General features: G+C 40.5%; 1 protein-coding gene across 2 annotated transcripts in view; it reads right to left on the bottom strand.

Moving 5' to 3' along the window:
- The window catches only part of SLC39A8 (solute carrier family 39 member 8), a 66,238-nt gene that overhangs the window by 42,001 nt on the left and 10,800 nt on the right, over nucleotides 1-13,437 (bottom strand). For both annotated transcript variants that reach the window (XM_010953587.3, XM_074343212.1), the window contains exon 3: nucleotides 202-364. In XM_010953587.3, coding sequence (XP_010951889.2) covers nucleotides 202-364 — 163 coding nt within the window. The remainder of the gene's footprint in view (nucleotides 1-201; nucleotides 365-13,437) is intronic.

The following is a 13,437-nucleotide window of genomic DNA, read 5'->3' as shown; positions in this document are numbered from 1 at the left end:
AATCAAACAGCATAACTTCTGAAGCTTAAATGAGTTCTAATTATGTATACTCTAAATACTTCCAGAATATAAGTATTTTTACTCAAGGGATTTGATGTAGATTAATTAAGAGCAATAAAGCAGAAAAAGAAGCGCCTTATTTTCATTTCAAACTAGCTCGCAGACTTTTCCAACAAATGGGAGAAAAAGCTTCCAACATACCTTCTGAAAGACTTGGTTTTGTTTTGTGTTTGGGCCGATCCCCACAAGGGTGAAAGTTCAATTGCTGTAAGACCGCTGGACAGATGACAGAGAAGTTTGAGCTGGTTATCTGCGTAGCATTTGAAAAGCCATGAAGGGAAAAGATCTCTTCAGCTGATAAACACTGGAAGAGAAGACACAAAGTAAACATATACGTGTCAACATAGTAGAAGGCTGCAAGCATAGACACTGTAGAGACAGCATCTCCTCTAGACACACAACACTATCTCTTATACAAAAACTCACTACAAAAATGTTAGACCTCTACAATCATAAAGCAGGCCACATCTCTTTAAATCTAGAAACTAGAAAAATAGCAAAAAAAAAAAAAAAAAAAAAGAGAAAACTCAGTCAACAGTCTACCTGTAGCAGCCAAAATACAAGAATGGATTTGGGGATTTCCAGGGATTTTAAACATATTAAAATTAGAATGATGGTAATTCTCACAAGGAGTTTTAAGACAATTCTGTATCCTCAACCTTCCCTCTCTGTTTTTCTTTGGTTTGATTAGGTGTTTTGTGTTGGCTACGGGAGTGGGTCTGTATAGCATTTCTTGCAGACAAACACCTGGTTCCCTCACAGTTTCATGGTCAAGAAATTCATCCATTCTAGACTCTGATAATAATTTCAATATATAAAAGTTGTTTTAAAATATGTCTTTAGCACAAATGGTTGTTTGCTAAGATATATATTATTCTCGATGGTGGGTAGCTTTCCTATATTATATAAAGTTTTGAAAATGGTGCTAGACTGTTTAGAAATTTATTTAACTATTAATGAGGAACAGAATCTGCATTAGAAAAAATTCTGGGCAGAAATAACTTTTTCAAAGTATCATTTTACTCTTGGGCATATTTTAATTGTAAACTTTCTTACATATACTTGCATTATTAGGAAGAATACAAAAGAAATTAAACGTATTACTATTGCTAATAAATGTTATGAGAATTATAGAGTATGAAATACACTCATTCACTCAAATAGAAAAGTCTGTCTTTAAGGTGTGCAAAGAACATTTCTTTGTATACTTCAGCCAGTATTTAAACCCCACTGAGACCTTAGCTCTGTGCTATGGACTGGATTGCGTCCTTCCCACATTCATACATTGAAGCCTTAACCCACAAGGTGATGATATTTGATGATGAGGCCTTTAGGAGCTATTAGAGTTAGATGAAGTCACTAGGGTGAGGCCCTGCTCCAAGGAGACACAAAAGAGCTTCCTTGTTCTCTCCCTCTCTCTGCCATGTGAGGACACAGCCAAAAAGCAGCCATCAGCCATCCAAGGAGAGAGCTCTTAGCAGACACCAACCCTTGACTTTGGTCTTCCAGTCTCCCGCCCATGAGAAAATAAATTTCTGTTGTTGAAGCCACCCAGTCTACAGTATTTTGTTATGGCAGCTCGTGCTGACTAATACACTATGAACTGAGCATGCTGAGAACTCCAAAGTTGTTGTTAATTGTTTGACCTTAAAGTGCTGCAATTCCTTTCACAACAGAAACAGTCAAATTAAAAATGTAAGATTTGGTAAAAAGAGATCACTACTGTTTATGACGGAAAGATGAAAAAAACATCAAACACATCAAAATATAGGTAGTTGTTGAAAGCTACAGCTTCAATTGCCTTAAAGAAAATGCACAGACTTTTTTTTTTAATGATTTAGTATGTGCCTAAAGCTGTTCTTTACTGAACTCAAACTCTCCTTTGGGTTCCTGACAGTGACAGCTGTGCACCACCCCTGGAAGAGGAGACAGTACACTCAATGCTGCGTTAGTCTTCCCTTAGGCCGAGAATAGGGGACAATAAACTAATGGAGGGAGAAAATAGTTCAAAAGCCAACTGAGGGAGAGAAAGCGGGTGTAGTTTATTCATTACCATGAAGACACCCAGGAGCATAATTGTTAGGCTCAAAAATTACAGAGTCCATGTGGTTCAACCGCCCCACTGCAGGACTCCAGGAATAAGTGTAGCAGGGTAAACACAGAGCAGCACTGTTTCCCTGCGAGGAAGTCTTAAGGACTTGGACTTCAAGTTCCTCCAACTATAAAATAGGAGGAAAAGGGGAAGCTGCCCAAAGATAACTTGCAAAGTCTCAGAATTAACAGTCTAAGACTGTTATACAAAAACTCACTACAAAAATGTTAGACCTCTACAATCATAAAGCAGGCCACATCTCTTTAAATCTAGAAACTAGAAAAATAGCAAAAAAAAAAAAAAAAAAAAAAGAGAAAACTCAGTCAACAGTCTACCTTCCTAAAACTTGATGACTGTTAAGCAGTTCTTTTCAGACTCTAATTGTGACCCATTAGTGAATCAGGAAATCCACTAAGTCACAGTCAGCATTCTGTAAGTAAAAAACAATATAATAGGAACTGTAGAGTGCATTACACACAAGGGTAAGTATGACTTAATCAAACTTTTGCTTCAGTTACACTTTGTACGTAGCATGTACGTGTACACTGGACCACACGATGTAAAGTTCATTTTTCACTATAAATGGCGATCAAGAGTTTTAAAGTCACTATCCCTAAGGATGCCCAGATTGCTCACTGTACGTTATTAAAGACACTCTCCTATATATGGTTAGGAAAAATAAACAATGCAGTCGAATACATAATCAACACTGCAAGATAGCTGAGAGTCTTGGCGATCTATATAGAAAGAACAAAAAGGAAGAGAGATGACAAACCTCTAGGCTTTGCTTTATGATTTTAGAATGAGGATAGAATACTAATAGCATGAAAAACTGAATTAATGGCAGCCTGATTTATTTAAAATAGCTTCTACCTTCAGAGAACAGTGGTTGTCAGAAGCAGGGAAGTGAAATAGGTGTAGGGTATTAAAAGGTACAAAAAGCCATGGGAATATAATACACAGCATAAGGAACGTGGTCGATAATACTGCAGTAACTTTGCAAGGGACAGATGGTTGCTAGGCATAGCACAGTGACCATTTCACAATGTCTGCAAACGTCAAATCACTAGGTAGGACACCTAAAACTGACATAATATTGAATGCTAACTATATTTTAATTAAAAACAAAATAAAGGAGCTAAGTTATGAGTGAAAATTAATTAGTTAGTTTAATTAAATAGCTATCTTCCAGCAAGTAGAATGCAAAGAGCATTACACAGCACCTTGTTTGGCTTTAAACAATATTGATTTTGATAGTGCTTTGATTAAACAGTTGAACCTCACACAAGGAAGGCAGCTGTCTGAGAAAGGGCGGTGCTGCCCAGGGCAGAGACAAACAGGACGAGCGCCCAGGGCCTGCACATTGAGGGTGACAGCAGAACCGGTAGAACCATTGAGGAAGTTCAAACGTCCTCTCAAACACACCCCTTCTCCTCCAAAACAAACACTGAAGGAACTATGAAGCCAGCGTGGTCCACAAGAGCTCCTGGGCAGACAGGCAAGGTGATTGACCAGAACAGCATGTGCCTTCAGGCGCTCTCACTCTCTCCTTCGCCTTCCTGGACTCAGCTGTTCCTCCTTCCACCTGTTTGCTCTTACAAAACTGCTGTTTTCAAGAGCGCCACCCGATGTGTGCTGTGGCCCTGTGAGCTCTGTGCTAGGGAACGCACACCCCCACCGGCAGACACACGAATGCACAGGGGGCTGACTTCTTCCTAAAGATATTTTCTCAGTGTGGACTTAACCTCCTACTTGCTAGTCTCTTACCCCATTAAAGTGATCTCGGAAGGGCCTTATACACAGGAAGCACCAAAGTCAGGTCATGGTAGAGAAAAGAGGGTTTTGGCCTGTATCATAAATAAGACGCCAAATTATATTCAACATCATTTTAGCACATAGTCCCAGGCATTTCTTCTTCTGTTTCCTCTACTCTGTCTTCCTCCAGAGCTGACTAGTCAGAAGGTTGGGGGTTTTTTTTCCCTCTTCTTTCCCAGATAGATCTTTGTGGAAATGCTGCGGCTGGAGCAAAAAGGAGATGGGGAAGGTTGAACAATGAGGGCAAGTTCCTCCCTCAGCATTTTTTACAGTGGCAATCTGCCTAGGATAAATGCCAATGAGTTAGGCAAGATGTGAAATTACACAGCTTAGAGAATGACACACACTCTCTACTGGACCAAACTTTAACCAGGTTCTCCTAAGCCATCTAGGTCTCAGCCTTGCTTCCATCCTTCTGGGCCTGCACTCCCCAGTGTTAGCAAGAGTCCTGCTAAGTCAGGTTGGAGAAATCCCCCATCGCTAATATTTGATCACCCTTAATATCTGGCCCATTCCTCATTTCTCACCCTTGGTATCTGATTATCCCGGACTGCCTTCAGTAGGAATCTTCTGAGGTCTAGTAAACCAACATCCCTCCCTAAACTTGATGTTTCCTCTTAGTAATTTCCCATCCACTGACCCCCCCACCTTGCTCCTTGACTGTAAACCCCCACCTGTCCGTGATGTACTTGGAACTGAGCCCAGTTCTATACGGAGGTCCCTGCTACCCCACTGCAATAGTTCTTGCATAAACTCTGTCTTCGTTGCTTTAACTCCTGTCAGGCTCTGGCTTTCCTTGTCAATACCAAGTATAATGACCATGTAATTATACTACACAGCACATCAATTCTTTTCTTCATTCAACAAATATTTATTGCATCATAAAATCCTGGGTATAATACTGACAGAAAGAGTGGAAAGCAAGGGAAGCTGGAGGGTGACAACCAAGAAAGAAATAGTACAAACATAAATAAGCCATCACACCTCCCATCAAGAAACCTAAATAATTTTTGCAGAAATAAATCAGATACACCAGTAGCTATAAAACCAGAGGGAAAGTGATAAATTCGTAAGAGACATAATGATAAAGAACAACGGAGAGTTCACATAAAGCAGAAAAAAAATATGCAAAGGAAATAGTCAAAGAACGACTTTTGAGGTTACAACTCTGGGAGAGTAGAAAGAGGATGTTGCTACTGGTGTGATAAGGGAATCTGGGGGGAAAAATACCTTTGAGAGGATTGTGGCAAGCTTGGTTTTAGACATTTAAAGTTGCAGTGCCTGCCTGTGGGACACCAGATAGAAACGATGTGTGAGTGTTCTCTGAGAAAGGGAGAGGCCGGAGGTAAGGACAGGGCTGTCCTCTGTAAGGAGACAACGGCTAAGTGGGAGTGGCAGAGACCATCAGGAGAGAGAATAGAAACACATACATGATTTGTGCAAAAGCAGAAAAGGGAGCCAGAGAATCAAGCAGAGCAAGCTAAGCCCAAAACGTAGCCAGTAAAATGGAGTAAGTGCTTATCGGTTTTGCCTGCCTGAGACCCCTTCCCCATCATCCAGTAACAGACCACCTGCCTGTGACCAGAGCCCCTCTCCATGTGATTTAGTAGGTGCTGACCAGGGAAATAGGACCCAGACCTGTCCACTCTCTGGTGGAGCTACTGAAGAAATCTTCCACTGGGATTTCTAGGAGTCTATGGGCTCCTGAGGCCACTTTTCCACCACGTAAAAGGAAGTGGACTAATGAATAGAGAGAGGCAGGTATCCAATGCCAGCACTAAATCTCCTGGATACAGCTGTACCTAATGCTGGTTCTACCCATTGACTCTTCAGTTCCCTGAGCCAATGAATTTCCTTTTTGACTTAAGCTAATTTCTCTTAGGTTTCTTTTACTTAGAAATGAAAGAGTCCTAATTGATACATAAAGTAATTATTTAAAAGACATTTTTAAAGCTAGCAAAGGAATGCTGCACCCAAAACTGTGGGAAATGAAGAGAGCAGCTTCTCCATCCTTCCTCCTCTTCCCAGCACATGGGCTTTCTTCTCTGTTTGGCTGCCTAGTCAAGTGGCACCCACTAAATAATACAAAGCAACAGGACCATCTGAGCCTGTACCCCTTAAGCCTAGGCCTTCACACCACGCCACAAATAAAGTATCACTCCACTCAAAAGTCACCCCAGGGGTGGTTTCAAATTCTGTTTTGCATGGACTGTGCTTCTGTGGAAGGCGAGCAGCTCACATCCCCAATCAGGATGCTGCCAGGTGTGTCACAGCTCTCTGCCACAGAGGTAAAGGCCAAGAGAGAGAGTGCCTTGTAATACATCTAGACTCAGTGACGATCAAAATTAGAGTGAAACATCAAGTCCGGTCGGTTTTTCTTGGTGGTCAAGTAGCTGAGCACTTAAACTCTAAATTGCATTACGAAGTCCTAGAGGCAGAACTGGGGTTAGACTCCAAGTCTGAAAGGGTCCCATCTACCTTCTTTTCTTTTAGTGACTTCCCTATCATGCCCTGCTCTGCCACAGCTGTTGTTTTTCAGTAAGAACTACAACTAACCTTCTGGAATTTGTATATACGTAGCTGAGATGAGAGCCATGTAACCTGTCCCTCTCCACATTCCAGGTGAATGACAGGTCTCCTGTTCTTTGAAGAGATGCCGCAGGTAAGAGGCTGAATAAAAATCCATGCAAAATCTTCCTCTATTCTGCTCCTGTAGAAACCAGTTCCACTTCTCCCTCACTCTCGTTCATCTAGTCATTCACCAAACACATGCTGATCACATCTTCTCTGGGCCATGTGTTCTGCTACGTGCTGAGAAGAAGACATAGTTCCACCTTCGATAAGCTCACCATTCCGTAAGTAAAACATATAGATACAAACAGATAGCTACAATACAAGGGGATAAGTGGAATGATAAAGATATGTGCCAAGTCTTGTGAGGGAAGAAGGAAGAGGTCAGGGAGGGCTTCCTGGAGGAGGAGATACATGTTTGAAACGTTAGCTCAACACTTCTGATGGCTGAAGAGATAAGACATGAGCCACAAGAACTTAAATAAGGCAGAAATCAGTACTGCAAATAAGTAGGTGATTAGTTGACAAGTGAATTTTATAAACAATAGTTATTATAGATGTTCTGGGAAGCACATAAGAGCTACGTGCTTAACATAACTGTATGATTGATCTCTTTCAATTCCCACTTCAACTATTAAAGTGGATTTTAAGAGAAATCTGGGATAAAGAAATCATGTCCAAGATTAAACAATTTGTAAGTGTTAAAGACAGAATTCAAACCAATGTCTTCTTGTGTCTTCCGACTTCTAAGCCAGCACTCTTGCTGCTATACTCGTATGTTTTGGTGGACTGAACACCAAGAACACAAATAATGAAAGAAAGAACCACTTAGACCTTGACAAGGAGTGTATTTGTTTCCCCTTATAGTGACTTGAATCATAAATTTAAAGTACTCTCAGGCCATATTTAGCACCCTACCCAAAGAGAGACCTCAAAAGCAATCAAACATCAGCCAAGTTTTCTCACCATGATGAGAATTAAGAAGGAAATGCAAGATGGTAGCCATTCTTTGCCCCCCCTACCAAAAGCGCCCCTTATTGTCCATCTCCCCCCAAGAAGTCCATCACCCAAGCAGGAACACTGGGCAGGTGCAACAGCCCCACTCAAGCGGCAGACAGCCCAGACGTGGCACAACACCCTCTACTGCACACCCATGCCTGCTGGCATCGCCATGAAGCACGCCTGCAAGAGGACCATCAAACCTGGAATACATGGATGTGCGCCGTCTTGAATGCTTTGCCTCCCTATGACTAGTTTAAACCCAGTATCCTTGCAGTTCAAGCAGAGAAGCCAACTTGTTGATTCACCCACTTAAGCTACCATCATATAACTACATATGACTACGAGACCAGTAAGACTGGTCACAGATTGTTAGGAATGTATTCAGAAGAGAAAAAGATGAAGATCCAAAATACTTATTTAATGAGAAAGAAACCGCTGCAATCCTTGAACTCATATCTACCTTAGTATTTACTAACGCTAATACTAACAATATAATACTATGTGCTTGGCACAAGAAGATTTCAGTAAATACTTGCTGAATGAATGAATCAGTAAATGAATGAATGAACCTCTTACCTGTCATCACAGTAATATTTAAAATCAATAGCAAAACCAGTTTTTCATAGTAGTAACCTAAACAAAATGACAAAAGAAGCAAAAGAAGTACAGAGGGAAAAGTACACACAAGAGTGTTTCAAATACGGCAACTGGCCAAAGATCCCAATAGGACAATTTAAATATTTATATTTAAAAAGGGTGGTTTGAGTTTAACAAGTGGGAGGCCATTTCTGACCCTGAAACCAGTCGACAGTCCCACTAACTCGCCCCTTCAGGGGGGACTGCACAACGTCACGGAGCTGGTGATTTAAATATTCCACCCTGGCAGCAGAAATGTCAATGTTGGAGTGACTCGACATCACTTCCACATTTGTTAGTGATGCAATAATGGAACTATCTAACTTTGGCTACAAGGAACTCGAGTACCACTTTCAAATCGCCTTGATATTGCACAACAATGTGCTCAATCACCCTCTACCAAACTTCTCTTGAACTTCTTCCCTCTTAATTTCCTCTTTAAAGTTTACTCATTATTTCACCATAATCAAAGAGTTTTCTAAGGCTTGAGCAAAGAACATTCTAGAAAGATCTTCCAGATATAAGAAGTGTAAGAGGTGGCTAATCAAGCGATCACAACTCTATTTCCCCAAGATTTGTTTTCCATTTCTCCTCGCAGATTTTCTTACTTATATTTCTTACTGAAGCCACTATGGTGCTGGGCATTCCCTCCCACGATGTACACACACACACACACACACACACACACACACACACACACACACAAACACACGTTCACATGCACTTTCGAAGTTCTTCCTTAAGAGGAGATGAAAAGAGCCCTTCCTCCATATATTATTTAAAGGAGAAAGACGCCTTGTTTTATAATACATTGTTAAGGGGGGAAAAGACTGTTACAAAACAGTATGTATAGAATGACACCACTGCTAGAAATAAGGTTAAATAAAATCTGGAGATATATGCTTCAAAATGTTAACAGTGTGTATCTCTGGATGGTGAAATTATGGGTAATTTTTTTTTTCATTTTTGCTTCTCTGTACTTGTCAATTTTTGTTTGTTTGTTTGTTTGTTTTTTGAGTGGGCAGGTAGTTCGATTTATTTATTTATTTATTTAATGGAAGTACTGGAGATTGAACTTGTGCGTGCTAAATAAGCATGCACTCTACCACTGAGCTATAACCTCCTCCTGACTTGCCAAAGTTTTAGACAACATGTATGTGTTCCTGTTTCAGTTAGGAAGTTAAAATTAAATCAGAGGTTTTAAAAATCTTTTTCCAGGTTTCTTCAAACACAATGAAGACAGGCTGGAATTTTTAATTTTTACTAAAGAAAAATCAATTTTAAAAGCTATGATATACTCTTTAAAAGAGGTTTACAAAGTCTTCTGACTTAACCACAGCTACTGACAAGTTTTTCAGCTCTATCCCACTCCATATGCAGTTTCTCAAAGCCCTCTTACCCCTAAATGCCTGGTTTGCTGTCAGAGCACAGTCTGTATCCTTGACTTCATGACCCTGACCTGCCTCCAGAAGGCAGGGGCCACCCTATTTTCCATCACTAGCAAGATAGTCCCCAGGCATCTTCCCATTTGCTGCCAAGACAAAACAAAAAACAAAAACAAAAAAAATCCTTTTAGCCTTGCTGCTCACCAAGGGCTTTCCACTCAGTCCCTGTGGGGGACCAGGTGTGGAAGGCTTGCCGCTTCTCCAACTCAGGGCTGGGGTAGATGCTATGAGGAATGAGTTCATCCTTCAAAGTTATCTCACCTCTGCACATGTGGAATCACCTTGTCCATCACAGGCCCAATTACAGCACAATCTTTTAGTATAGTGGTTCTCAAAGTATGGTCCAGGGATCCCTGGGGGTGACCAAGACCCTGCCAGACAATATGCAAGTTCACGACAGTATTTCATAATAATGCTAAAACTTCATTTTTCTTTTTCACTCTCAGTCTTTTCTGAGTGAACAATGGATATTCCAGAGGCTAAATAACATGTTCCTACAGATTGACTACAGAAGCACATATTAGAATCCAACTATCTTCTACTAAGCCAGACATTAGAGATTTGCAAAAATGTAAAACAATGCTATTCTTCTCACTAAATTTTTGTCATGGTAAATACAATTAGTTTTCATTAAAAAACATTAATATGGTATAGGCTTATTACTGTTACCTGAGAGTTATTTACCAGGAACTCTGAAGAGCCACATTTTCTAATCACAAGTTTCTTTGCCCATTTTATAAAACTTCCCCAACGTCAGCTCAGTAGGGCTCTGAGACTACAAATAAACTAATACTGACATCATTGTTTCTAAGCCGCCCTAAAAATTATAGCTCTGTGCTATGGAGAAAGTCTAATTTTAAATTATGACCGAAAAAATCTGAAAATCTCAGAAATTAGAAGGAACAAAAAACGTTATTATTTTCTTCTACTGATATGATATGTGGGTTCAGTTTTATCATACTCTTTTCTACTATTTGTTTTATTAATTTGTCTGCAACAAATAAATGGATTGCTGGTTTACTTTGAGTTAAATGGGACATCTAGGTTGACTGAAATAATTTAAAAGTTATGTTTGTTTTGTGTTATAAAATTTATTGTAAAAGTTTGAAGTTATTCATTCATTTAACAAGTATTTCCTGAATACCTACTATACGCTAGACACTATGCTAGTTACAGGAATAAAGAAGGTGACTGAGATAAACCCTGTCCTTCACAATAGATCTTACAGACTATTACAGGGTTCAGATAAATAGGTAATTAGAGGATGGCCTGGTAAGTTTTAGGGTAGCATCTGGGAATGTGAAGAAGACAGGATAACTAACCTACCCTAAAGTAGTGGGATTGCCCAAGGCTTCCTGGAGAAAAGAACATCTAAGATGGCATGGAGAAAAAAAAGGAGAAATCAGTTTGGGAAAATATTGGGGGTAGGGGTAGATACTGCAAGGTCTTAAGTAGCAGGCAAGGAGTTCAGATTTTATTCTAACAGTAATGAGAAGCCATCTGAAGATGGTGGAAATGATCAGATTTGCATATTTGAGACATAAGTCTGGCAACAATGTGGAAGATGGGAAATGGGGCAAGATGGAAGGCAGTGGGCAGCAGCCCGCCAGGCACAAACAGGGCAGCAAGACATTGTATCTAACTTAATCTCCCAATGATCCCACAAAGTAGGTAAATTATCCCCCTTACACAGAAGAGAAAGCTGGAATTTAGAGAGGTGAAGTAAGAGATATTTAAAACTTACATACCTGAAGGAAACTCTAATTCAAAAAGATACATGCACCCCAATGATCACAGCAGCACTATTTACAATAGCCAAGACATGGAAACAACCTAAATGTCCACTGACAAATGACTGGATAAAGAAGCTGTGGTATATTTACACAATGGAATACTACTCAGCCATAAAAAAGAATAAAATAATGCCATTTGCAGCAACATGGCTGGACCTAGAGATGGTCATTCTAAGTGAAGTAAGCCAGAAAGAGAAAGAAAAATACCACATGGTATCACTTATATGTGGAATCTAAAAACAACACACACACACACACACACAAATGAATTTATTTACAAAACAGAAACAGACTCACAGACATAGAAAACAAACCTATGATTGCAAGGGGAGAAGGGGGAGGGCAGAGGAATGAATTGGGAGTTTGGGATTTGCAGATACTAATTACTACATATAAAATAGATAAGGTCCTACTGTTCCCTATACAGGGAACTATATTCAATATTTTGTAATAACCTATAATGAAAAAGAATACGAAAAGGAATATATATATACACACACACGCACATACACATATATATACAAGAAATTAACACAACACTGTAAACTGACTATACATCAATAAAAAAAGAAAAAGGAAAAAGTTACTGTGACAGGACTTATGGGCATTTGATATGCAAGGTAGGGAGAGAGAGGAATCAAGAATAACATCTGGTTTTCAGCTTACTCATCGAAGTGGATGGTGATACTGATCACTTAGATTGACAGAACAGGATTACCAGAAAGTGTTGATAAGGAAAGGATGGATGGAGTTGATGAGTTCCATTTGGGACAGGTTGAGTCAGGGAGGGAAGAGAGTTAGACATCAATTGGCAACAGGATGTGCATGGCTGAACCTCAAGAGAGAAACCTGAACCAAGCCAACCTATGCAGAAAGCATCTACAGTTGGATAATGACCACAGCCAGAGGAGTGACTGAGGTTACGCAGAGACAGAGTGCAGAACCAGAAGGGAGAGGGCTTGGGGTAGAACCCCGAGGACCACTGATATTTAAAGGATGAACAGGACGTTGAAATTGAAAATAATCAGGCAGAGGTGTTAGAAAACCAAGACAGGCACAGTTGCAGGCAAGGAGGGGGTGTGTTTCAAGTAGGATGTGTCAAAATTAACAGAGAGCTATGGCCTGAGAAGTGCCCACTGTATTTAGCAATGAGAAGGTTCTGGGTGACGTCCTGGAGAGCAATCTCAAGGAAGCAGTGGGGACAGAACCGAACCACAAGGTGTTGAGGAGTGTCCGGAAGGTGAGAAAATGGAATCGGATTCATACGTCTCCACAGCCCAGTTATATACAGAAAGCGCGGCACAAAGGCCATGGGCTGCTCAGGGGATTCGGAGCACAGGGGCTGCCCTAACAGCACCTGCCTAAAGCCAGCACGGTGGGGAAGAGCTGGGGACTCAAAACCGGAACAGCTGTTCTCTCAGACAAGACTGGGTACTTGGTGACTTCTGCCAAGTGACTTCGTTGTGCCTCAGTTTCTGGAGAAACTGATACATCCTAAGTCTCTCATAATGCTGTTTTCAGCATCAGATATCAGTGATCAGGTAATAGCTTCATAAGGTTGAAAAATAATGTGGGACTATCATGCTTTAGAGCCAGACCTGACTACTGAAGAGATAGCTGCAGCAGGGAAAATAATAATAATAATAATAATAATAATAATAATAATAATAATAATAATAATAATAATAATAATAATAGTCTTTTTTCCTTGTTTTACTGAAACAAGAGGAATCTCAGCAGAGAGCACCCTCCTGCTTCAAATGATTGTACGGTTCCCAGTGGCTTCAGGAAACTGGCATCAGTTTTACTCTGACATCCAGGCACCTGGATGATATAGGAGGCACTCGGCTTTCTGGAAAATAAACCAGGCCCTCCATGAGATGACATTCTTCAGCATGAAGAGCAACAGTAGAGAGGGTACAGGTGTTGAAATCTAGTCACCCTGGAGGGGAGCCCTCACCCTGCCACTTCTGAGCTCTGACTCCGAGTGAGGTGTTCGACCTAGCTGAGCCCAAATTTCCTC

This window comes from Camelus bactrianus, chromosome 2 (genome assembly GCF_048773025.1).
Source record: "Camelus bactrianus isolate YW-2024 breed Bactrian camel chromosome 2, ASM4877302v1, whole genome shotgun sequence".
In the NCBI taxonomy this organism is placed as follows: domain Eukaryota; kingdom Metazoa; phylum Chordata; class Mammalia; order Artiodactyla; family Camelidae; genus Camelus; species Camelus bactrianus.
The sequence above is the reverse complement of the archived record's forward strand: the minus strand, read 5'-3'. Positions and strand labels throughout refer to the sequence as shown.